Source organism: Vulpes lagopus, chromosome 12 (assembly GCF_018345385.1).
Source record: "Vulpes lagopus strain Blue_001 chromosome 12, ASM1834538v1, whole genome shotgun sequence".
NCBI classification, from domain to species: domain Eukaryota; kingdom Metazoa; phylum Chordata; class Mammalia; order Carnivora; family Canidae; genus Vulpes; species Vulpes lagopus.
In genome coordinates, this window is record NC_054835.1 from 22,442,150 (window position 1) to 22,468,755 (window position 26,606).

A 26,606-nucleotide genomic window follows, 5' to 3' on the forward strand; every position below is an offset into this window, starting at 1 on the left:
AATTCACTTTGTAATTCACTTACCAGAGGCCCCTGATGCTCCAAGAACCTTGGGGGAGAGGAAAGACTCCTTCCCAGGAGAGGAATCAGAGACTTAAGAGATAGTCCAAGCTCTGGTCACTAATTTGCTGTGTAACTTTAAGTCACTACTTCCTTCAGGCTTTAGGATCCACAATCTGCATGGGTGCCAGCTTCCCTTCAGCGCCTGCCTATTCTCAACCCAGAGCTGCAATGCTCACATCAAATAGCCCTCTTTCCTGTGACTGCTTGGAGAAAAGGGTCTAGAGTCAGAGTTGCGTCTTGAATTCCCTATGGACCTGGGTGAGAAGCCAGCTGGCCCCAGGCAGGTGGAAGTCCTGTTTGTTTTTACTAGATGCCAATAATGGAAGAGAGAGAGGTTTTTTATGACTTTCTTTTTCTTAGAAGGTTTGGAAACCAAACACTCCTGGAAAAATCTACATCATGCTTCAAAAGGGGATGTCTAATGTAACCAAAGCTGCCAGTTTAGATGATAACTCTCAAGAAGACAAAAATGAAATGAGAAAGAGAGAGAAAATGGAGAAACAGTAAAAACCACTGCAAGGAAAAAGGAGCCGCAGAAACTGATGACTATAAAGGGAACAAGGATCTTAATCAAGGAGGAGAAGAAGAATTACATTGCAAAACACATCCGAGAAACAAGAATGAGGAGGATGCGGTTTGGGCTGAGATGTGAGAGTAGAGCCTACTATAGGCCACACCGGGTTTCTAATCTGGAATCCAGACCCACTTTCTCACCAAGAGACCTGGCAAAGCAGCATTGGAGAGTCCAAGGCAGGTCAGATGTAGACACAGACCCTTCCAATCCTTGCCCAGGTACTTTCACACATTTGACCTTGAGCAGGTTATTTGACCTCTCTATAATGGCATGATTGTCCCTGATCCGCTCATACTGCAGGGTTGCTATGGGTATGAAGTGAAATGATGCTAATTCTGGCCTGTGGGAATGAGGCCTAATGGCCCCATCCTTTGGGGGAATTTCCAGAACTGAGATACTTCCTTCCTCTGCAGCTGCCCTTGAAGTGAAGTAGTGATGGAACAAAGGAACTTCAGTATTACACAGAGATTCAGAGTCTTATCATTTCCCTTCTACAACTGAGGGCTCAAATAGCTAACAACTCAGCCAAGGTACTACACTGAGTCAGTGAGAGGGGTCAATCTGTTGGGGTGATGCCCAGGGTAGCTCAGACCCAGTCAAAATACAGTCAAAACATAGAAACCAGATTTTTTTTTCCAGATTTTAACTCCCTTACTAGCTAAAATCCAACTACTCCCAGGTTCTCAAGTCATTCATTCAGCAAACATGTGCCTAGTACAGAGCTCCTGTCTAGCACAGACTGGACATTTAATTACTACTTTTTAAGTAAATGAATAAATAAATAGTGAATGAATAAATGCCAGGCACTCTCCTATGTGTTGGGATAAAGTCAGAAAATAGGTAGATCCTTGTCTATCCTCACTTCCAGTGTGGCCCAGAAGACAAATATATGAAGAACCTTTAAAATACAAGGTACATCAAGTGTCATAGAAAAAAAAGTGTAATATTTTAAGGGAACACCAAGGATTGCATGTCAAAAGGAGTCTGGAAAGACTTCTTGGAGAAGACCCAGAAACCATTCCAGGAAGAGGAAACCATGCATGCCAGGGCTGTGTTCTGGGAGAAATGAGCCATTATGTGGTACTATAGCCTAGAGTAATGAAAAGAAGTGATTTGTGAGATATGGCCTGGATGGTATGCTGTGGCCAAGCCGGGCCTTCCGATGGCCATAGGAAGAAGTTGGATTCTATCAAGTCAATACAGAAGGCTGCAGAAACTCTTCTGGCAGACCAGATTGGTGGTTTAGGATAGATCAATTTATCATCAGTACAAAGGATACACTTGATGGCAGAGCTTCTATTTGGCAGAAAATCATATTAAATTGTTTTAATAGAATTTAAAAGAAGGTGAGCCATTTGGGACAAGGAGGAAGAAATAATTGCAAAAGATGCCTCAGAGGTGCAATGGACAGGTCTTAGAGGCCAAATGGATGTGATAGGAAGAAAGGAAGAGAATCTAAAGCTCTGCTTTAAAGCTTGGCCATCCATGGGAACAGGCAAATGAGTTCTTGGTGGGCCAGGCAGATGTGGGAGTAGCCTGAGACCAGAGATGAGCAGCCGGGATGTATCTGCCTTCCTCATACTCAGCATGATACCTAGCAGCAAGAGGCACACACAGCGACAGCATCAAGGGATGATTTGGGGAACTTTAAAACCTCTCCTTAAAAATTTTCCATAGACTGAGGTACCTGGGTGCGTCAGTGATTGGGTATCTGCCTTCAGCTTAGGTCAGGAACCCAGGATCCTAGGATCGAGTCCTGCATCAGGCTACCCACAGGGAGCCTGCTTCTCCTCCCTCTGCTATGTCTCTGTCTCTCTCTCTCTGTGTCTCATGAATAAATTAATACAAATCTTTTTTAAAAAATTCTCCATAGACTCAAAAAGAGAGAGAGAGAAGCAAACCAAGAAACAGACTTTTAACTATAGAGAACAAACCCATGGTTACCAGAAGGGAGGTGGGGGACAGTGGGCAAAACGGGGATGAGAATTCAGAAGTGCACTTGTCGTGATGACCACCAGGTGATGTATGAAAGTGCTAAATCACTATCCTGTACACCTGAAACTAATATCACCCTGTATGGTAACTAACTGGAATTTAAATAAAAACCTTTAAAAAAAATTCTCCATAGACTCTCTGCCCAAAGCCTTCCTGAATGAATAAACTAAGGGGAAAATAATGTGTCTCGTATGGAAACACAATCCCAACACCAGTCCTATAGCCTATCTTCCAACCAAACTGATTCCCCAAGGTCCTCTTGGGCAGAGACGTCACATCTGCCACAGGGATTTAGTGCATCTTGGTTGAAAGAAGAGAAGGAGAGAAGGGGAGATACCAAGAAGGAAGGATGTCTTTGTTGGAAGTGAGTGATATCCAGGCCCAAATGCTCAGTAGCTAGCCTGATAGAAATACAAGTCTAGAGCTTCCCTGGAATATTTTGCTGAACAATGAGAATTTAAATGTAGGAGTCCACAAGAAAAAGGGTCTAGACCCAGAGTAACACATTCAGCTACCACGGGGGCCAGGTAGAGAAGATAAGTGAGTGGAAGGAGCCCAGCAAGAGGTAATGGAGCACCTATGAAGGAGGGGGGACATCCCTGGTGAACCCAGAAATGTATGCCTCATCCAAAGGGACAGCCGCCACTCTGCTCTCATGAATTGTTGCCATGTGGGAATGCAGACTCCGTGTTGCCAGCTCTGATTCTACCAAGACAAACCAGATGCCCAACATTTTAAGTGAGAAGTCACCCAGTTTTATGTGTTAGCAATTAATTTTCTTCTTTTTTAATCACAGTGCAAACAGAACCAAGTTGTGGGCCACTACCAGTTTGCAAACCATCGTGAAGAGTGGGAGTAGAAGTATGAGTCCTTGGAGAAAAGCAGTATTCGGGGATGCACGGAGAAGAGGAATCAGTGTTCAAGGAAGCAGCAGAGAGCAACATGAGAAGAGAACAGAGCCTTGGACACAAAGGTGGGCAAGATTTTCTGAAAAAGCAGGTTGCAGATGGCAGTGATTTCACAGGGGATCAGAGTTGTGAAGAATTCTCTCCACAAAGTGATAAGAAGGTCACTGATGGGGACAGCTGGGTGGCTTAGTGGTTCAGCATCTGGCTTTGGCTTAGGTCGTGATCCCAGGGTCCTAGGATCAAGTCCTGCATCAGGCTCCTGCAGGGAGCCTGCTTCTCCCTCTGCCTGTGTCTCTGCCTCTTTCTCTCTCTGTCTCTCATGAATAAATCAATAAAATCTTTTTTAAAAAGTCACTGATGAGACTAAGAATTTCAGCTGACTGATGGATGTAGAAAGTACATGGCAACAGGTTAAGGAATGAATTGTGGGTGAGATTATAGAGTTCACAAGTAGAGACCAGTTATTCAAGAATTTTTCCCAGAAAAAGAAGGAAAGTAAAAGAGAATGGCATTACTTGAGAGAGGGCAGGGTTAAAGGAAATACATTTTTTAAACAATGAATACCTGAGTGTGCTGGTTGGAATGGAAGAGGAGACAGAGAGGTCCAGAAATCTCATAGAGCTCACGGAGAAAAGTTCTAGAAAGGTCTGCAGAAGTTCAAGGATGTAGATGGATCAGCGATCCAAAATAAGAGGGACAAGCTCTTCTACATCAGGCAAAAAGATAACCTGAAAACAGTGGGTATGGGCATGGGGGTGAGCACCGAGGGAACTGGACCTGCAAAGTCTCTGCTTCCCCCCCCCCACACACACAGCTATTTTGTGTTGCATCCTGAAAGTGGTGGAGCCTGAGATGTGAGGGCTCGGTGAGGTGTGCTGTGCTTCTGCGGGGTTCAGGGTCAGAGAGAACCAGGCATGTGTCCCAGCATTGCTGGCATGCTCATCCAGGACAGCCAGACTCCAGCAAGCCCGAAGGCCCCAAGTAGCAGGAATTAGGGAGCAATCAGATGGCCTGCGTTTGGGCACTGGCACCCGGGGAGACAGAAATACAGCGGAAATGAAGGAATTAGCTAGCCAGGAAGGAAAGGAAGCCAGGTAGGGGCAAAGGGCCCTGGAGGAGCTGACGCAGTGCCTGTGAAGTTGCTGAAGGGGAAGGAAGTAGAAGGCTGTGGTCAAAGAAATGGATTACTAAATTGAACTCCATGAAATGCAGAAGTTCAAGAAGATGACAAAGTCCAGAGAGTGGCCACGGGGCTGAGGCTGAAATGATGTGATGATGAATTCACTTGAACAGGGACGAGGGCATGTTAGAGGACTTCCCTATTAGCTCCTTTACATCCCCTGAACTTTACCTTCTCTTGACCCACCACCTCCTTACTAAGGCTTCCATGGACATGGTGGGCAGAGATGAACTCTCGGAGGAAGGGAAAGGAGGATAAGCAGAAGGAAAGGACTGGAAGTGCATGTGGACGACTGGCCTTGGAGTGGGAGCACTTGGATTTCAGCCACGCTGCTTCCCAGCTCCCTCGTCCCGAGCAAGCTAACCTCTAAGCCTCAATGTCCACATCTGTAGAATGGGGATGATGATACCTGTCTTCTCTACAGTACAATGCTCTTGTTAGGTTCACAGCACTCAATGAATCATAAGACATGTGCAAGGAATTATATCATGGGTGCCTCATGGCCCACAGTTTTGAAATCTTTCCTTGTTAACTGCACAGAAGTTCTAGGAGACTTTCGGTAAATACTTAAAATTAATGGTAATCATCATCACGAGATCAGAAGCATGCCATTGTAAAGCATGTCATAGCTCGAGAATATAACTACGCTGGGAACGTGTGATGTACTGGAGCAGAGAACTATCTACAGCAAAGAAATGTGTGTGGGGTGTGTGTGTGTGTGTGTGTGTACCCAACATAGTCCTTTTTTGTCATCTCAGGGTGCAAATCTTCCTCAGATCCTTTATTATGTTCAGCTAATCACGAGAACCCCAACTTGTCCAGATTAGGAGGAAATTACACAGTCTATGCTTAAGCGTCCCCTCCCAACTTTGTCACAATTTCTAAGAACCTCAAGGACACATTCACTCCAGCTGCCAAACCCTGATGCTAAATTTCAAGTACAGTGGCCAGAGCTCTTGGCTGCCATTGGTTCTGGCACTGCCAGTAACAGTCCCCACATCACCCAAAATCTGTCCCTCTTCCTTGCTCTCACTCTGTTCCCTGCGGTCCTGGACATCGTACCCTGGGGCTCCCCAAGTTGCAGTGTCTTCCATTCACGTCGGCAAGTTTGGCCATGCCCTTAAAGTGTGACTATTGCATCAACACGGGAGAGTGTCTAATAAGCTTGGACTCGGTTCCTCTCCCCTGAAGAGGTCCTTGGTCCTTAAGCAAATGTATCCATTCTGTCTCCCATGGCCAGCTCTGCAGATAAGGGGTGTTAGGAGGGGCAGTCATTCCCTTTGACCACCAAACAGTTTCCCTCCCTTCCTCCAGGACAATGAGTGCCTATCTACAATGCAATGAGTGCCAACTTCTACAGCTTCAGTAAAATTTCTCTAAGCAAAGAAGTGTTTTCCCTAGCAAAAAAGTAGCGGCAGTCTCGCCGAAAAAAGTTAGGCTCTGTGTCACCAGGCACTTCCCACAGCACACACGTGCATCTTCACAACTTGTCTGCACTGATTTGGGAGTGCACTAAAATCCTAGGAAACCTTCTTTTCCCCAGGTTAAAATAAGCCAGGCAGAGATTTTCAGGAAGGAATCTCTATGGCACCTGCAGTTCTGATTTTTCCCCCTAATTCATTCATTCATTACATAGGTGTTGATGCACCCAGTGCTGGGTGCTAATGCTGGGGAGGCAAGTGTGAACACACAAGCTAGGGTCCCTGATGGTAGCTGTGTCTGGCTCCTGCTTGCTTGCCATTCCCATCCCATCAACAGCCCCAAGGAAAGCAACGTGCTTGTAAAGTTTCTCTTATTACCTTGGCTATATTTTGGGGCAACATATATATTGCAAAGTTGAATTACTTGGTAATGCTTGGTTTTAAATCCTTGCATTTGAGTCAGAAAAAAAAAATGTGTGTGCTTTGTGAAACCCTCCTCCTTCAACTTCTTCCTTCCCCTAGGCAAATACTGTCTGTGTGCTCATCCAGACTCTCTCAGGCTCTGATTTACAGTAAATGCAGAGGAGCTTCTGCATGGAGCCAGGGCTTTGCAACCTGGGGCTGTACCAGTATGCCAGCGGAAACCGTTAACTAAGAAGGAGCTTTCTGTGGCAGGGGAAGTTTCGCTTTTTTGGGAGGCAACATTTTGCTACCAAGAGAGAGAAGTGGTCCATCCCCAAAGAAGGATCCATGTGGCCCCTGAAAATCACTCTTGGCTAGTGCCTCTTTGCTGTCCCCTCAGCCCTACCACTAACTCTTCCCCAAATAGAGCAGTGGGGAACTAGGGAAACCAACAGTCTTGCTTCTCTGCTCATTTCCCTTGTCTGATACTAAACCATCTTGCAAGTCAGGTATCTGGGAAAATGATTTGAGATTCTTGGACTGTTTGTAAGTTTGAATGGTGTTCATTGAGAACCTGCTGCATGAAAGACACCGCATCAAGTGCTAGGATCCAGCACAGGCAAGAGCCTTGAGGTGGGGAGGTGGGAGGGGGTACAGAGAGCTCTGGAAGCAGAGGGCAAGACTGAAAGCCACTTGAGCTTTGAAGGCAGATGCAGGGGGAGTGCTGTCTGAATGTGAGCTTCCAGCTTTCTCTCTGGGGCTCTTCCTCCCTAACATTCAGCTTTTTGTCGATTGCCCAAGGCTCTCCCTCTGTCTACAGGCAGACAAGAGAACACAGGAATGAGAAGGAGCTTAGGAAATCGAAACCTCACTGCATTATAATACATAGGCCAGATAAACTTTCACAGTTAAGACATGAAAGGAGAGGCGCATGCGCTTGCTGCCTGGGACTGGCACAGGCACCCGAGGCTGCCTGCAGACTAGTTTGCTCAGGTCCTTGGAGTGACACAGCTCTTTACTCGGTGCTTACAAAGCACCCTTGGCTTATTATTTCACACAAGTCTCATGACAATGTTAGAAACTGTCTTACTAATCACACTTCACAGAAGAGGCTCAGAGGGGTCAAGTGACTTGTACAAGGCCACACAGCTAGACAGAGTCAGAGCCCGGCCTCTGGCCCTGGGGTTCTGACACTGCCTGGGGCTCTTGCCATGTTTCCAGGTGGTCTCTCCTTCCTCTCCCTTCTTTCGCTCTCTCTCCTCATGTTTCTTTCCTCTTTTCTACCTGTGTTTTTTTTTTTTTTTCTTCTACCTGGCCAGCACAGCCTCTGCTTTGTATACCCTATGCTTTCACCCGGGGTTGTCCAAATACAGGCTGGGAGGGCTGGGCGGGACAGCTTAGAAAAAAGAAATATAGGGGCACCTGGGTGGCTCAGCAGTTGAGAATCTGCCTTTGGTTCAGGGCATGATCCTGGGGTCCTGGGATGGAATCCTATATCTGGTTCCACACAGGGAGCCAGCTTCTCCCTCTGCCTGTGTCTCTGCCTCTCCCTCCACGTCTCTCATGAATAAATAAATAAAATCTTAAAAAAAGAAAAAATACAGCTTTCCATAGAATAATTATAGATTGTGATTCAGCGGGTCTGGGGTAAAAACCAGGACTCTCTATTTTTATAGGTTCACTGGTACTTAATTATTTGGAAGGCATGGATGCCTTTGCTAATCTGATGGAAACTATGGTCTCTCTCTCTCTAGGAAAACACACAATCACATAAATGTGGAAGACAATTCCAGATAGTTCTTGAAACCTAGCCAAGAGCCACAGAGAAGAACCCTGGTCTGGAAAGAATGAACTACTCAATTGCTCCCCACCCTGACCAGCATTTCCCATGCTTAGCCCTTTTAAGCTTTCTTCTAGCAGGACCATGGCCCAGTATCCATCATCAGCATCACCTGGGAGCTGGTTGGAAAGCAGGATCTCAGGCCCACTCAAGACCAGATATTAGAATCTGTGCTTTAACAGATTTCCAAGAGGATATACAAGGGCTTTACATTTGCTGCAAGTCTGCTCCAAACTGTGCCCCCACCCCGTTGAACAATCTCCCAAGCTTCAGAACCTGCCAACCCTCACACCCATCTCAGAAGAACCACCGCGTAGCCTTCTCTGAGCCCTTAGGGGGCACTCACAACCCGGCGTCTATCCAATCACTAGCTGTGGTGTGCACGGTCCCTTAAAGCAAGGATTCAGTAAAGGTTGGAAAATGCTTCTCTGTTTCTACCCGCCAGCTTTTCCTGACCTCTGTTTCCCTGTTTCCCCCAGCTCAGCACCTTTACAAGGGCATCGCAGGTGTGCTCACCAGTTCCCCTGATACTGCTCAGGCCACCCTGGGTGAGGAGATTCCCCCAGTGAGGAAAGCGACTTCTTCCCTACTCTGCTACCCTTAGTTATGGTTTCTCGGAGGGGCTGCGGCCCCCCCCTCACCCTGCAATTATCCTAACAGTTTACTTACACTCACCCCCTCACCCAAGGCAGCCCCTCACTGTAGAGCTCCAGTGCTGTTGCATGAGAACTGGCCCAGAGCAGTCTAAGTGACAAGCCCCTGGCTTGGCTGAGACACCACTCCCTTTCCCCAACCGACCCAGGCAATTGCAGGTCAATCTTTCCTTTCTTTTCCAAAGGCTATCTCTGCCTCCCTGACCACCTCCATCCCCCCCACTGCACCCACCACCACCATGGTGTACCCCTCCCCCACCCCCAAAGTATCCTTGGCTCCTTCATGCAAATAAACCTGGGGCAGAGCCATCCCCACAAATGCCTACACACTGAAAGCTTGGGGGGTGAACTAAACTCAGCCCCACTTCCCATGGGTACTTAATCATTTCTTCTGGAAAATAAGCTTCATGTCTGGTTCATGTAGCCCAGTCCCCTTCCTGGTGCTCTGCACAGAGTAGATGCTAACTGCAGGAGTGCTCTGATAAGGAGACAGTGCAGGATGTGAGCAAAGGTGCTCACTGAGGGCCCAGAAATGGACCCACACTCTACTATGAGTCTTCCATGTCACTGCAGGCCCACCAGTGACTCTTTCTTGGCCTCACTTTCCTCATCAAGGAAATAGGAAGATGATCTCTAAGGTTCTATGCTGATCTGACATTCTGTACAGGGATAAAGAATGGATTTCTAGCCCTCAAAAGGACAAGGGTTGTAGAGCTGGAGGCCCAGGAAAATAGGCTCTGGCCCACCTGGAGCCAAGGGCTAACCTGGAAGGAGACCTGGGGGAGGTGTCTAGGAAGGATCTCGCCACTGCAGAGTCCACTGGATGTCTCACTCAAAGGCCAGGAAAGGGGCAGAGGAAGTAGAGGCAAGGGGGTGCCATGCTAGATGGGGAGGGGAAGCAAGTGACCTTCAGAAGAGAACTAAGGCAGGGGGTTAGGTGCTGTCTGCTGATATTTCTAGAAAGCTCAGTCTTAATTCCTCTTTCCATCACCCCTGACAGTGAGTGGGAGTTGGGGGTGATGACAAAGGTCCACGCGGAGGGTGCCTATGGGGAGCCAGCCGACTGAAAGGAAGGAAAAGAGATTAATCATCAGTTAGAACTTATCCATTCCTCATCTCTGAGTTGATGTGCAAAGGGTCCCAGGGGGACTGCATATTCCAGGGAGCTGCCAAACTTTGACCCTGCCTCCCTCAATGCCCATCTTTGGGCTTTTCCCTTGTATGCTCCTGAGCAGGGACCCAACCCAGATCTTGCACTGGGACGTTCCCAGCACAGCCCCACGTGAGATGGCCCTGGCTCCAGGCCCAGCATCTGGAATGCAGGCTCCAGCCAAACGCATTATTTTCCATGGGATCCGGGAACTTCCAAAGCTGCCTCAGAGTGGGAATTTCCACTTGTTTCTCCTCCTCCGTGACTGACCTTCCAACTCAAGTGAGCATCTCAGCTTGACAGTGGAAGTGGGAGGGAGATAGCTATCAAAAGACTTTCTCTTCTGATTCCCACCGTTTCATCTTGGATCTGTTTATTGTCTCACACTTGTAGAAACCAAGTCACTTTCCAAAACTAATGATCCTTCTTGGAAATAGGAACTTAGCTTCAAATATTCAGACATCCATCTAAATATTCCAAAAAGCCAAGGAGATTTTCTGTGTGATCACAGGCCAGGTGACCCCCCTCTCTGGAATACAGTTTCCTTGTATCAAAGAGAAGATGTGACAGTACATCATCTCTCTAGGTTTTTTAGTTCCATAGTCCTAGGACTGGCCATGACATGACTGAACCAGGATCTCAACATCTTTAAACCTGTTAACCTGAACAGAGCCCAAAAAATGAGTGAATTCCATAGGGCAACGGGATACAATCCTTCTAGCCCATGGCAAAGGACACTTTGAGAGATTAGGGAAAAGTTTCCATTAATATGAGGGAAAACTTCTTGGAAGTTAAGGTGAGGTGATCTGGGAAGACGTGGGTGAAAAGTCTACAGTCTATATTCCTAAAAATGTTTTATTCATCTAAGAAAAATGGATTGAGCCATTGGCAGAGCACTGAGCCAAACACAGAGGGCTTTCAATGAGGACGTGGGTGGGGTGGGGTGGGGCTAGGATTAGAGGACTAGCAAGATCCCAGCAGAATGAAAATAAGGCTCCAGGAGAGGTGCAAGCAAAGCGGCACACAGATTGACTTGTTCTCTCTTCATTCTGGTTTTTTGTTGTTGTTGTTGTTGTTGTTGTTGTTTAATCATACCCAAGAGTCTAGAATGGTCTCCCTGCAGAGTTGCTGCTCTCAGATTCTCTAGGAAACCAATAGCCATGGTGAGACATAAGCCCAAGCACCCAGGAATAAGGATTCTGGAATCAGAGTGTGCTGGGTGGAAAACCCAGCTTCACATGCTGCTGCCTATGGGATCCTGGACAAGTTGTTTACCTTCAGTTTCCACCCAAGGAAGTTGGGTTGTTTGGAGGACTGAGGCAATGCTGGGAAGCACCTTAGCACAGTGCCTGACTCTTGAGAGGCACTCCAAATTGGTGGCTCTCCCTTTTCTTTGCCATTACTGGCCGCTGACTCTGAACCAGACACAGTCATTTGCTCAGTAGGACCCATTCTTTTTTATAAATGTAGTGATTGGCAAACATTTCTTCTGGGAAGCTCTGCATTTTATAGGCATTGTCTCAATGATCCTATAAGAAAGAAGACTCACTAGATCCTTCCATGCCTACTGGGCAAAAGTCAGGCAAGCTCAGAAGCACGAAGCAATGGAATGAGAATTCTAGGCTTGGCTCAGCCACTAAGAGGCTTCAAGGAATCCTATCATATTTGCAAAAGAAAGGAATTCACTGAAAGCAGTGTGAAGGTCTTAAAGGTTTTATGACTGTGATGCTGGGGTTTTGGAGGCTATCTAAGGCAGAGCTGCAGCACTAAGGCAGGCATTTGAATCCTGTAACACTGTTCCTATGCTCACTTGGGCTCCCTGGGAAGCCAGTTTGGATCTGGGATACCTGCAGCCACAGAAGGAGATGCTCTTGCCCACTGCTGCCTGCCTTGCTAACTGCAGACTCTACATCCCAGTGACTTAACCACCAGGAGATGTCTGCTTGTTTGGCAGATGTGGAGGAGGACAGAGGGCACTCAGGTGTATTACCACGTGGCTGGTTGAAGGATGTGTCGCGGTGGTGATGCACAGACACTGGGTTTTACATTCAGAACCTCGACAGTTTACTTCACCCCTCTGTGCCCTCAGTTGTCTGATAGGTAAAAAGGGAATTAATAATACCTACTGAATGGGGCTGGAGAATTAAAAGATTTAGCATTTGTAATGGGTGTAGAATATTCCCGGCACACAGTAAACACTGTATGAGTATGACATGGAAATGTCTTTGTAGCACTACATGATCTATATGGCTTCTTCCAAGTATTGAATCCAATGATTCTTAGGATTCAATTCTATGGTTACCAATTCTTATAGTTCTACTAAGCTTCGATTATGCCCCCATCCTGGATTTTAAGAAGCAAATGGATTTAGTACACTGCTGGGGAGCCCACCAAAGGCATCGGGACCCTTTCCTGCTTGAAAACCCTGTGGGCTGTTGCCTAAAGGTAGGTAAGGGGGAGCACCAGATGCCATCATCTCTCGTGACCTCTGTTTCCCTGATTCCTCACTTACTGCAGTTTTCACTTCAGAGAAAGTGGAATTCCTAAGAATAATCTGCTTTGTTCATGTCTGTGGTCGCTCTGCACACCACCCACCTCCATTTCTTTTGGTCTTAGCAGCAGATGGAAAAAGTGCCCAGTCCAGACTCACTGCTTCCCTCCTACTTCCTGGAAACCTCCCAGGGAACCACACTTGCTCAGCACATTTATGCTTCCACTTCGTCATTCATTGAGAATGATACCGCCCTGGGCCAAACTTTGTTAGCTCCACCCTTTGTTGCAAATAAAAGGCAGGCAGAGCAGCCAGAGGGCCCAGAGGAGCAGAGAGGCTGAGACAACCCAGAAACCTCCAGCTCTCACATCCAAGCTCCCTGCTCTCCACCGACATGAAGGTCTCTGCAGCGCTCCTCTGCCTGCTGCTCACAGCCGCCGCCCTCACCACCCAGGTGCTCAGCCAGCCAGGTGAGCCCCTCTCTCTTTTGTTTTGAAGCCCATCACCACATCTCTGGCTTCTCATGGGCCACCAGAGCAGGAGCATCACCCACAGTTCCACTTCTAAGATCAGGAAAGTCAGAGAAGGACAAGGAGGAAGGCTGGTCACACAGGTGCTCCCGGGAATTCCAGCCATGGACACCAAATCCAGTCCCTTCCAGGGTTCCAGCTCTGCGCTCATGCCCCTAGTGCAGATACTACCCTGGGTCCTTGTAGCGGTGTTTGGGGAACTGGGGTGATCCAAAAGAGGGGGCCTCTGGTGGAGGGTGTGCAGAGTACTTCCAGATGTGGTGGAGGGGAAAGGAGGAGACAAGAATCTGAACCGTGCTTCATTCAGTCCAGCATCCAGAGACAGGGCTCTGCAGAGGCAGTGGATATCAGGGAAGCTCATGACTTGGAGCCTAGTGGGGGACCCTGAGCTGATCTTTTCTGGCCCTGACAATTTAGATTATTTGTTCCCTCCAGGATATTTAAGGATGTTCCCAGGAATTATGTAGTTTTAACAGCTCCCTTTGCTCTGTTCATTATCAATGCTATGTGTACCCAATACAAAGCAGAGGAAACTGAGTCAGCATTACATTCCAACTCTGAAGCACAAGCAGAAATACTGGGATTTATGGTCCTACCTCTATTCCTGACTTCCCTTTGCCTTCCCCTTATTACTCCTTTCTGCTATGATTAAGATCAGAAGAATCTAGTCCATCCTAAAGTGTTTTTTCTTTGTGGTCTTATTTTCAGATGCAATTAATTCTCCAGTCACCTGCTGCTATACACTCACCAATAAGAAGATCTCGATTCAGAGGCTGGCCAGCTATAAAAGAGTCACCAGCAGCAAGTGTCCCAAAGAAGCTGTGATGTAAGTTGAGTACACTCACCCTCTCTGGTCCATTTCTTCCTCGGGCAACAAGGAGAAAGCCTGATGAACTTAGGGTCAGAGACTTAGAGCATCTAATCTAATATCCAAAGGTGCCCAATGGGGAAATTGAGGACACAAGATAAAAAGTGACTCCCAACTTTTTCTGGGTGCTTATGCAGACCCTTCCAATTTCTTTAGTGGGAGGTCAGGATGGCCCCAACTGGGACATCTATAGGAACAGCTTGCCCTAGGTGCCCTCTTTCCACCTGCTTTCCTCTTCTTATTCCCATGGCAGCTCCATAGGGCAGAATGGGCTCTAGTCCTAGGCAGAGATCTCAATGGAACTCCATCTAACTGTATTGTCTCTCTCCTCCACAGCTTCAAGACCGTCCTAAACAAGGAGATCTGTGCTGACCCCAAACAGAAGTGGGTCCAGGATTCCATGGCACACCTAGACAAGAAAAGCCAAACCCAAACTGCAAAGCCATGAATACTCACTCTGAAATGGAAGAATCTGAAACTAATTTATTTTCTTCTAACCTTCCCTAAATGCCCTCTGATATTATTTTATTATAATTTCAAAGAGTACAAACTTTGTTTATTGATATGCACACAATGCCTTAAGTAATGTTAATCTTATTTAAATTATTGATGTTTTAAATTTATCTTCCCCAAATACTAGTGTATTTTTTAAAATATGGAGACTTGGAAACAAACTGCTTTCCTCTGGGGGCCCCAGTTCTACCCCTGGGATGGTGTGAGGGTCCTCGCAAGGATCATTAATGCAAGACTATGTTTTAAATTCTAAAGGATTGCTTAAAATACTATTGTGGGAATGTACATTATGTAACTATTGATCAATATATATATATTTTTGTATAAAACCTGACTTTTGGCGTTTTCTTGAAGGAAATTAAAAAGCTGAGTGTAATCTTGGAGATGAGGGAGGAGCATGGTTGCAGAGGGTGGACTCGGTGTTGGGAAGAATGATAATGTGTCTTGGCCCTGGTCTTTTCCACTGAGTAGGCTCATCTAAGTGCCTATAGAAGAATTTTTAAGGCAGGACCCAGGCAGGCATTCCAGCCCTACCACTCAGGTCCCTGAGACCAACTGCCCACATCCCAGCTACTCTCATCACATGTTTAGCAACATCCTTATCTCCTTTCTCATAATCCTTGACCCCTGCCTTCAATCTCTCCCATAATTTAATGCTACTGCCCCCTAACTGGGATACTTTCCCTCAACCTTTCCCCATCTAAATTCTCCAGCTTGGAGTAATACAGACACCGCAGACTTTGGGAAATCAAAGAGAGATTAAATGACCATTGATAAAATGATTAGATTAGGATTTCATAAAGAAGATATGACTTGAACTTATCCATGATGAATCCTTGATGAATGCACAAGATTTTTCTAGAAAAATAAATAAAATCTTTAAAAAGGAGAGTGCCTGAAGGGCTTAGTCAGCTGAACGTGTCTAGCTGTTGATTTTAGCTCTGGTCATGATCTCAGAATTATGAGATCAAGTGCCATCATGCTCAGCACAGACTCTGCTTCGTCCTTCTCCCTCTGCAACTCTTCTTGCTATTGCTTATACTGTCTCTCTCATAAATAAATAAATAAACAAATAAATAAATAAATAAAATCTTAGAAAAAGAGAAAGAAGAATGGAGGCAAATCCCTAGAGGTAGAAATGATGATGGCCTGTACATAAAAGAGGGTGAAAACCAATCAGATGGGAGCTGAAGTCCATTTATGTGTCAAATGATGGTGAAGTTTAGAAAGGAAAGTTGAGTAAAGGACTCTGAATGTCAGTGTAGTAAGTCAGTACTCACCCTCATAGGTTAAACAGAGATATTGAAAATGTTTGGGCCAATGAGGAAGGACATGCCATGTGGTTCAGAGATGAGTCAGTAAATGTAACTTACTGGCTTCATACAAGCCTAGAGAAATATGGACAAAGGAGAAACTACTGCCATGATCCAGGCAAGAGATGATGAGTGACTGAATATGGAGCCCAAGAAGCAGCTTTGGAGAAGAATGAAGTAGGTAGAATGAAATGCTATGCGTTGTAGACGGAGAAGAAGGACTTGTGACTTAAGACATGGAAGTCCCTTCTACAACTCACAATATAAGGCAGTTTCCCTGAAAACCAGAATGTATTGCTCTCCCCACTATCCCTATTTCCATCCAAGGAGCTTGGGATCATCCAATTACATGAATAGGCTGTTTTTGCCTGAATGTTCACCTAAGGTCTATACTCCCTTTCATGGCATTTGACCTGCCTGTGAGATATTTGATCCACCTAGGCACAGAAAGCCCTTCCACTAAGGAAAGGAGATATCTTGCCCTACTTTTTTTTTTTTTTTTTAAAGATTTTATTTATTGGGATGCCTGGGTGGTTTAGTAGTTAGGCATTGGCCTTTGGCTCAGGGCATGAGCCCAGAGTCCTGGGATTGAGTTCTGCTTTGGGCTTGCTGCAGGGAACTTGCTTCTCTCTCTGCCTATGTCTCTACCTCTCTCTCTGTGCCTCTCATGAATATATCCTCTTTATTTTTTTTAAAGATTTATTTATTTATTTATTTATTTATTTATTTATTTATTTATGATAGACATACAGAGAGAGAGAGAGGTAGAGACACAAGAGGAGGGAGAAGCAGGCTCCATGCCGGGACCCCAACATGGGACTCAATCCCGGGACTCCAGGATCACTCCCTGGGCCAAAGGCCAAACCGCTGACTGAGCCATCCAGGGATCACAATGTATCTTCTTTAAAAAGAGATTTTCTTTATTTATTTGAGAGAGAGAGAGAGAGAGAGAGAGAGAGCATGTGCACAAGTGGGAGAGTGGCAGGAGAGGGAGAAACAGGCTCCCTGATGAGCAGGGACCCCAACTCAAGGCTTGATTCCAGGACCCTAAGATCATGACCTGAGCCAAAGGCAGACAGTTAACCAACTGAGCCACCCAGGTACTTCAGTATCTTGCGCGATTGAATAAATTCTGCATGGTAAATTTGCGGATTGGTTGGGTCAGTCTGGTGAGGAGATGGCTGCTGTATCAAGCTAGACCAGGTAGTGCCTTCAGTAGCTGGGGAAAACCCTGGCTTGTAGGGACACTCAAATTCTAATCCCAGCACTGGCATTGACTCACTCTGTCTTTCAGAACAGATTGGATATTCTGAGTCTCCATCATCAAAATGGGGATGATAATGTGTTACAAATAGGAACTCAGTAGAACCTAGGATCTGAGAATGTGTGTCTTGGCGAACTTCCATTCCTATCATTTGAAGAGGAATTCCTATCCATTCCTATCAGCTGAAGAGGAATAAAGGGGATTCAGTTTCCACATTCCCAAGCCTGTACAGGGCCTCTGGTTCAAGTTGAGGGATTCCATCGAAGCTCCATGTAACACTCTCCAAAGTGCCCTAATACATCAGTCAGCAGACAATTTATTGGCTTCTTTTTATGGAACTCACTGACCCACATGCCAGGTCCAACAGCTCTCCTTGTTTCTCCTCTACTCCTCCAGTCTGTAGCCTTGTTTGCCAAGTAGGACTAAATCCCTAATTGCAGTGGATGCCAAGAAGGCAAAGGGGAATGGAGTGCAAGCAAATAGTACATTCCCATGCAGTTGACTGAGCATCACTCTCTAAGGCCAGGCAGACTTGAGGTGGAGAGTCTAGAAGGAGAGGAGGCCAAGAGAGGGTCATCTGTGTGCTTAAGCCCCAAAGTAATCTGCTCACATTCCCTTTCCAAGCCACATCTATTCATTTTCAGGAAATCTTGAATCCATTTTTTTTTCTTCAGCTAAGCATGGGAGTCCTTGCACTTTGCATGATGAAACTATGAGCATGAAGCACTGGCAATAGGCCCTCATTTAAGAAGGAATGCCAAGTGCGGTATATTCATTTCCTGTAGCTGCCAACAGTCTGTTCCAGGAAATCTAGGTTTTTCCTATCATACTCAAAATCTAGGCTTTTTCTCTCATCCTCTGCTCACTGCCCAATTCCGAAACTGCGTCTACATTTTTTAGTATTTGTTATAGCCGCACCCCACTTCCAGGTATCAAAATTTCTGTTAGTTTCTTATTGCTACTGTAACAATTTATCACAAACTTAATGGCTTAAAACAATGCAAATATATTACCTTTTAGTTCTGGAGTTTAGAAGTTTAAAATGAGTCTTTAGTTCTGGAGTTTAGAAGTTTAAAATGAGGGCTGCATTGGTGAGGGTAAGAACACTTTGACATTACCTACACCACTCCTTCCCCAAAGTGGCACAGATCAGTGCCAGAAGAGACCCTTCCTGCCTGTGATTTCTCCTGTGGGGAAAGTGAGAGCACTGAGGTCAGTTTCCCCAGCTCCTCAGCTAAGTGGAGGCTGCCAAAGAGATCCACTTGTCTCTTGCCTCATCCAAAGTACTAACTCATTGATCTGCATGACTTAGGGGGCAAGAAGAAGCCACAGAACAGCAGATAAGACTTTGAAGGCAGGACACCTGGGTGGCTCAGTGGTTGAGAATCTGCCTTTGGCTCAGGTCCTGATCCTGGGATTCCAGGATTGAGTCCTGCATGGAGCCCCCTGCAGGGAACCTGCTTCTCTCTCTATGTCTCTGCCTCTCTCTCTGTGTGTCTTTCATGAATAAATAAATAAAATCTTAAAAAAGAAAAAGAAGACTTTGAAGGCATTCAAGGGGTGTGGATCTTACTAATTGCATTAAAAGCCTGCCCACAAGCCACTGGAGATGTCACACCCATAGATCCCCCTAAATGGTCCATGGGCACCTCAGTACTCCATGAACCTCACCCAAACATCCCCAATCTGTAGCTGCCTCCCTATTAGTGTTCCCAACAAAGGGAAGAGCAAGCTTTGACAGACAGCTAGTGGGCAGGCAAAAAAGCCACCTGAAGCTGTGATCCAGGGAGAGACCACAAACATAAGGATTAGCTCTGCCCTTCAGGAAGCAAGACAGACTGTTAGCACTCCGACTGGTGTGTTGCAGGATTAAGAAAATGCATGCAAGTTTAAGAAATCTGTCACAAGAGGAAGCAAGAAGCAGGGAACAGACGTATCTGCAGAACTACTAAGAAAGCCTCAAAATCACTAGCAGGGCTGGTGGAAGGAAGTTATCTCCTGAAGTTAGTCTGTAAAAGGCTAGAGGGGGTGACTACCACTTCTACTTAAAATTTAAAGAAACAAAACAGAACTTTGAGGAATAAGAGAATTCAAGGAAATATGACACTATCAAAGGATCACAATAATGTGTTAGTAACTGACCCCAAAGACATGGAAATCCATTACTTACCCAAAAAAGAATTTAAAATAGCCATTTTAAGGAAGCTCAATGAGCCACAAGAAAAGAGAGAAAGACCTTTCCACAAAATCAGGAAAACAAAACATGAACAAAGTAAGAAGTTTAATAAAGAGAGAGAAATCGTTAAAAAAGAAGAAGTTCTGGAACTGAAGTCATGATGAATGAAATGAAAAATACAACAGACATCATCAACACTAGAGTGGACCAACGAGCAGAATTTGTGAAGAAGCCCTTAGAAACTACCACCAGGGGCAGCCCCGGTGGCTCAGCGGTTTAGCACCACCTGAAGCCCAGGGCCTGATCCTGGAGACCCGGGATCAAGTCCCACATCAGGCTCCCTGCGTGGAGCCTGCTTCACCCTCTGCCTGTGTCTCTGCTTCTCTCTCTCCTCTCTGTGTATTCTCATGAATAAATAAATAAAATCTTTAAAAAAATAAAAAAAAAAAAAAAAAAAAAGAAACTACCACCAGAGGGCAGCCCGGTGGCCCAGCGGTTTAACGCCTCCCTTCGCCCTGGGTGTGGTCCTGGAGACCTGAGATCGAGTCCCATGTCAGGCTCCCTGCATGGAGCCTGCTTCTCCCTCTGCCTGTGTCTGTTGTGGATAAATAAATAAAATCTTTAAAAAAAGAAAGAAAGAAACTACCTAGTCAGAGAAGAACAAAGGAAAAAGAATGAAGAAGGCTAAAGAAAGCCTATAGGATCTATGGCATATCATCAAAAGAAACAATCTGTGAATTATTGGAGTTCCAGAAGGACAGAGAGGGAGAAGGGAGCAGAAAGCTTGTTTAAAGAAGTAATGTCTGAGAACCTCCCAAATCTGGGGAGAGATTTCAATATCCAAATTCACAAGAAATTTATGATTCCTCCAGCAAACTCAACTTTAAAAGCTCTTCTCCAAAGACGTGTTGTAATAAAACTGTCAAAAAACAAAGACAGAAAGAGAATCTTAAAAGTGGGAAGAGAATAGAAACTTGTAACTTACAAAGGAACCCCCGGAAGGTAGTCAGAGGATTTACCAGCAGAAACTTTACAATAGAGAGAGAGCGGTATGGCATCATCAAACCACCAAGAAAAGAAAACTGCCAACCAAAACACTCTACCTGGCAAAGTTGGGCTACAGAAATGAAGGAAATTTGAAGACTTGCCCAGACAAACAAAAGATGAGAGACTTCACTACCACTAGACCTGCCTTACAAGAAGTGCTGAAAGGAGTTTTTCAAGCTGAAAGGAAAGGACGCTAATTAGTAACATGAAAACATATACATCACACTAGTAAAGCTGAATTAAATACTCAAACTCAGAATACTCTAATACTGTAACAGAATATTAAACACTCCACTATAAAGGTTAAAGGACAAAGTATTAAGAATAACTATAGCCACAATAGTTTGTTAATGGTTACACTATATAAAAAGAGGTTAAGTTGTAACATAAACCTAAAAGGAGGGATAAAAGGGTAAAGTTTTTGTAGGCAGTCTAAGTTAAGCATTAAGCATAAAATACACTGTTGTATCTGTAAGATGTATTATGTGAGCCTCACAGTAACCCCAAAGCAAACACCTAGAGTAGATACACAAAAGAAAAAGAGAAAGGAATCAAAGCATTCCATTGTGGAAAATCATCAATTTACAAATGTAGGCAGCAAGAGAGAGAGGCAGGAACAAGGGAACTACAAAATAGAAAACAGTAAGATGGCCATTAGCAAGTGCTTACCTATCAATATTCATCAAATGTGAATGGATTAAATTCTCCAGAAAAGGCATAGTGTGGCTGAATGGATTTAAAAAAAAAAAAAAAAAAAGACCCAACTATATGCTCCTATAGGAGACTCACTTCAACTTGAAAGACACACATAGGCTTAAAGTGAAGGGAGGGAAAAGATATTCCATGCAAGTGAAAACCAAAAAAGAACAGGAGTGGGGCATCAGGGTTGCTCAGTCTGTTAAGCATCTAATTTTGACTCAGGTCATGACCCCAGGTGCTTGATCCAGCCCCCCTATATGGGGCTCCCTGCTCACTGGGGAGCCTGCTTCTCCCTCTCCCTCTGCCCCTTCCTCTCTCTCACTCATGCTCTCTCTCCTACACTCTTTCTCAAATAAATAAAATCTTTTAAAAACCCACAAAAAACAAAAGAGAACAGGAGTAGCTGTACTTTTAGCAGACAATATATTCCTTAAGCCAAAACCTTAAGAGACAAGGAAGAAAAAAGAAAGATCTCAAATTTAAAAAACCTAACTTTATACCTCAAGGAACCAGAAAAAAAGGCAAATCTAGCCCAAAAGTTAGCAGAAGGGAGGAAATAATGAAGATCAGAGTGGAAATAAATAAAGACTGAAAAACAGTAAAAAAGATAGACAAAGCTAAGGACCTCTCATCAAGTCCCTTTTTCATTAACATCATCAGCAATCGACTGATGGGCTTGTAGCATGTGCATGTAAAGAGGGGTGAACAGATAACTGGTTTTCAATATCTAGTCTTTTGATCCTTGAAATATATGTGAGAGGAGGGGATGTGAAGAGTCCTGTCTCTGGTTCAAACTAAGCAGGTTCACTTTGATTCTGTTCATAAATTTGGCTTCACTTCTATTGTTTTACTTGAAATAATATTTTTCTAGGTAATCAGATATTTTAAAAACCACAGTAATATTCCATGATCTTATTATGTGCCTTATGGTTCAGAGAGCCTATGAAACAGATAGTGATTTAAAAATATGTCTGAGAATTCTTCTATGTTCCTCAAATTAAGAGATGTGGTCTATGTTCTCTAACTTTGCACCTGGGAGCCTTAAGCCATCATGTAAACTACCCAAATCCAGCTTATGTAGATGGACCACTGGAGAGACAGGGGTGGAGGGAGAGAAACTTCCATCTGTTCCAGTCCTCAGCTATTTAAGACCTCTCAGCTCAGACACCTGACATGGAGTGAAGGCCTTGAGATGACCCCCATCCCAGCCATCATCCACTGCAAAGATGTAAAACAAAAACAAAAACAAATCATGAGCAAGAACTTCTTGGCTGAGGCCAGTCAAGTACCATATCCAAAAGTAAAATCAATGATTACTCTTGCTTTAAGTCACTGTTTTCAGATGGATTGTTACACAGCAGTTGATTACTAAAATAGACACTACAATTTTAGGTTTTATTCTAAGAATACTGAAGTCTATTTTTCTGCTAATGTCCTATTTTTTTTTTTCTGCTAATGTTCTATTATTGTGTTCTTTGGGTCTTAGAAAAGCCAACAGGATTTAAAGCAGTAAAGGATGGTTTTAGTTCATTTTAAAGCTCAGTCAAAGTTTTATTGCCTTTCTCTGAACGCTGTCATCCTTAAGATGGTATCTGAGAGGAAAATTGGGGAAATCCCTTACATCTCTTTGATTTGGTAACCCTATTTCCTTTCTTTTTCCATATAAAGTGTTTCTTTTCAAAAAAGCAGAACCTTAGTAAGAGTCATAGATCACATACTGCCTGGGCATAGCCCACACCTCACATACCAGCGCTGAGTTTGGATGGCAAGCAGGCCAACATCAATCACGCCTTCTCTCTCATGTCCTAGTATCTTCCCCAGAGAAGGGCAATGGCTCAGCTGATGTACTATTCCACCCTGTGATTCATTTAGAACGAACTCCTGTCACGCACTCACTTTCTTCCTGTTTGCTCGTATAAAAGGCAGGCAGAGCAGCCAGAGGGGCCAGAGGAGCAGAGAGGCTGAGACAACCCAGAAACCTCCAGCTCTCACATCCAAGCTCCCTGCTCTCCACCGACATGAAGGTCTCTGCAGCGCTCCTCTGCCTGCTGCTCACAGCCGCCGCCCTCACCACCCAGGTGCTCAGCCAGCCAGGTGAGCCCCTCTCTCTTTTGTTTTGAAGCCCATCACCACATCTCTGGCTTCTCATGGGCCACCAGAGCAGGAGCATCACTCACAGTTCCACTTCTAAGATCAGGAAAGTCAGAGAAGGACAAGGAGGAAGGCTGATCACACAGGTGCTCCCGGGAATTCCAGCCATGGACACCAAATCCAGTCCCTTCCAGGGTTCCAGCTCTGCGCTCATGCCCCTAGTGCAGATACTACCCTGGGTCCTTGTAGCAGTGTTTGGGGAACTGGGGTGATCCAAAAGAGGGGGCCTCTGGTGGAAGGTGTGCAGAGTATTTCTAGATGTGGTGGAGGGGAAAGGAGGAGACAAGAATCTGAACCGTGCTTCATTCAGTCCAGCATCCACAGACAGGGCTCTGCAAGAGGCAGTGGGTATTAGGGAAACTCATGACCAGGTATAGATTGCTCAGAGCCTAGAGGGGGACCCATAGCTTCGGTCGCCCTGTCCTGAGGATTAGACTATTCTATGAGCCCCTCCTAACAACAACCCAGAGTTGTCGCCAGTTTCTCTTCTCCTCTCAATTAGCAGTCATATCCTTCCGTTTTACAGTCCATACCAGTAAGACTGAAAGTTTTATGGCAGAAACACAGGACTTAGGGTGGGTGATTTCCCTTTCCTTTGACTCTCCTCCTTACCGTTCCCTCCTTTATAAATAGAAAGTCCCAGCACACACCCTAAATAGCCTTTGTTGTTATTGTTTCAACAGATGGGATTAATATCTCAACCACCTGCTGCTATAGATTTACCACTAGGAAGATCTCCATCCAGAAGCTGAAGAGCTACAGAAGAATCACCAGCAGCTATTGTCCCCGGGAAGCTGTGATGTGAGTGAAGCCATAACCACCCGCACTCAACACTTGGTCTTGAGTTTTGCTCCCAGGCAGTGGATAGGGTTATTATCAGACTGAGTTGGAATTTAACCCTCAGGTGCTTAGACCATCTCTAATCTAATCCTATAAATCTTCCTATGGGAAAAGTAAATTCAAGAAAATAGAGACTTCCCATTTATAGCTCTTTGTCCAGGCGTTAGCTCAGATGTCAGTTCCTTCATCCAGTAGACAAGATGGCTTTACCTGGGGCAGCAAAAGCAGCTGCTTCACCTGAGTTTCCTTCCTTCCTCCCCTATCACCCCAGGCTAATGGGCTAGCCAGTTAGAGGACCTCCATCACCACAAGCTAATGGGCCATAAAGTGGGTTACACTACCAGGTTGAATCTTCAAGCACTCCATCTAAATGCCCTCTCTTCCCACAGCTTCAAGACCAAACTGGCTAAGGAGATCTGTGCTGACCCCAACCAGAAGTGGGTCCAGGATCACATGAAGTACCTGGACAAGAAAACCCAAGTCCCAAAGCTGTGAACAATGCACACAATGAAGCCAAGCCAGTATCCAGGAAACAATTTATATTCCCTATCCTTTCCAACATACCTTCTGAGATTATTCTACTACAATTCTAAGGAATATGAGATTTGTGCAATAATGTGAACCACAGTTTTCTTAAGTATGTTTTATGTTGTTAATATTTTAATTTAATGTGCTCTGGAATTGGATGTGTTTTAAATGTAAATCCTTGGATATATCACATCACTTTAGCCCTCTAAAAACTGAAGGATGCTCTCTTTTCTACCTCACTATTGTATTGTGAAGATCCTTGCAAGAATCAATGCAAATATACATATATTTAATTTTTAAGAGGGGATGTCCCTATGAAACCATAATGTTATTATAGAACTGAATATTTATGTATGTACAACTCTTGAATTTTCACATAAAATATATTTTGGATAAGACTTGACTTTGATGGCTTTTTATTTATTTTATTTATTTATTCATGATAAACACACACACACACACACACACACACACACACACACACACAGAGGCAGAGGGAGAAGCAGGCTCCATGCAGGGAGCTCGACGTGGGACTCGATCCCGGGACTCCAGGATCACATCCTGGGCCAAAGGCAGGCGCTGAACCGCTGAGCCACCCAGGGATCCCCCTTTGATGGCTTTTTAAAGAACAGGATAAAGATGGTGGGAGTACCAGGGAGAGGAAGGCTGTTCAGAAGGTGGGGTTTGTGTTAGGGAAGAATGGGCATGTGATGGACTCTGGGCTGGACCCCAGGCTGGGCTCACCTGCATGACAAGAAGAGTCAGGCTGGCTGGGGCCAGGTTTAGCCAGCTCCACAGCTCTAGATGACATCAACTTCAGCCTTTTGTTCAAATGCCTTCTTCCTTTCCAAAATAATTTCCTTTTTTACCATCCTACATACTACACGACTGTTGCATCAGTCTCATGCCTGGCTGGTTTTCTTTCTTCCAACCCTTGAATCCAGAATAATACAAGTGTCACCTGCATTGAAGAACTAGTGAGGAGATCAACAGATGACCTCAGAAATTATCGTCCACATCTGGGAGTCACATATCTTAATGATTTCTATCTCTACAGGTTGAGGAAGAGCAAGGAGGGTAGGAGGAGGGTATGGATGATATGAACAAGGAGGATATGACAAGCCAGCATACTGACAAATTCCTGATAACTTCAAGTTGAGCTTCTTGGAGAGTGAAGGAGAGGGTTGCATCAACACTCCACTAGAAATCTCAAGGTGTCATGAGAAATCAGACACTTTGGTAGCAAGCAGACAATTCATTGGTGACCATTTGCTGCCATCATTGATGCTCAGACCAGGTCCAACAGACCTTTCTGTCCTGCCTCCAGCCTAATAGTCCTCATCCCCAAACATCAATAAGAAATGTAGTCTCAAATGCCAGTGAGGAACAACAGCAGGACAAGCAGAGGTAGGAGGGAAATAGATACTATAGTGCAACGAGACACAGCAAGTCCTGGGGAGCAGGCAATATCAAGCAGAGGGTCAGGTAGTAGGACAGGCAAGGAGAGATAGGTTCCATGTGCCCAAGCCCAAAAAGAATCTGATCACATTCTCTTTGTCAAGCCTATCTTTTCTTATTTAAGGAATTCTGAATTCATTTGTCCTCACTGGGCCTCTTGGGACACAGAGAGTTAAAGAGAAATTCCAAATCACAACCAGGAACAGAAGCTCATACATAACTGGGCATGGAGTTTAATGGGATTCAAAAATCAGAGTGGGTGTACCACTAATGTGCCTAGTAAATTAGGGAAAGTTATTTTCTCTGACCAAGCCCCCATTCATGGAGATTTAGACACATCAGTGGCTCTCATATTAGCATCAATATCTCTTAGATACTAATAAAAACACAGATTTGGGGGCACCTGGGTGGCCCAGTGGCTGAACATCTGCCTTTGGCTTGGGTCATGATCCCAGGGTCCTGGGATCTAGTCCTGCATCAGGCTCCCCTCAGGGACCCTGCTTCTCCCTCTGCCTATGTCTCTACCTCTCTGTGTGTGTGTCT

The 26,606-nt window shown here is 45.1% G+C and overlaps 2 protein-coding genes across 2 annotated transcripts; both read left to right on the forward strand.

The window, feature by feature from the left end:
- Nucleotides 1-12,973: 12,973 nt before the first annotated feature.
- On the forward strand, nucleotides 12,974-14,942 carry LOC121473501 (C-C motif chemokine 2). Its single transcript, XM_041725945.1, has 3 exons — nucleotides 12,974-13,146; nucleotides 13,915-14,032; nucleotides 14,411-14,942. The coding sequence occupies exons 1-3, from the start codon at nucleotides 13,071-13,073 to the stop codon at nucleotides 14,520-14,522; spliced, it is 306 nt and encodes a 101-aa protein (XP_041581879.1). The 5' UTR covers nucleotides 12,974-13,070; the 3' UTR covers nucleotides 14,523-14,942.
- Nucleotides 14,943-23,021: 8,079 nt separating this feature from the next.
- Nucleotides 23,022-24,974, forward strand: LOC121473852 (C-C motif chemokine 7-like). Its single transcript, XM_041726630.1, has 3 exons — nucleotides 23,022-23,180; nucleotides 23,921-24,038; nucleotides 24,467-24,974. The coding sequence occupies exons 1-3, from the start codon at nucleotides 23,105-23,107 to the stop codon at nucleotides 24,570-24,572; spliced, it is 300 nt and encodes a 99-aa protein (XP_041582564.1). The 5' UTR covers nucleotides 23,022-23,104; the 3' UTR covers nucleotides 24,573-24,974.
- Nucleotides 24,975-26,606: the final 1,632 nt, after the last annotated feature.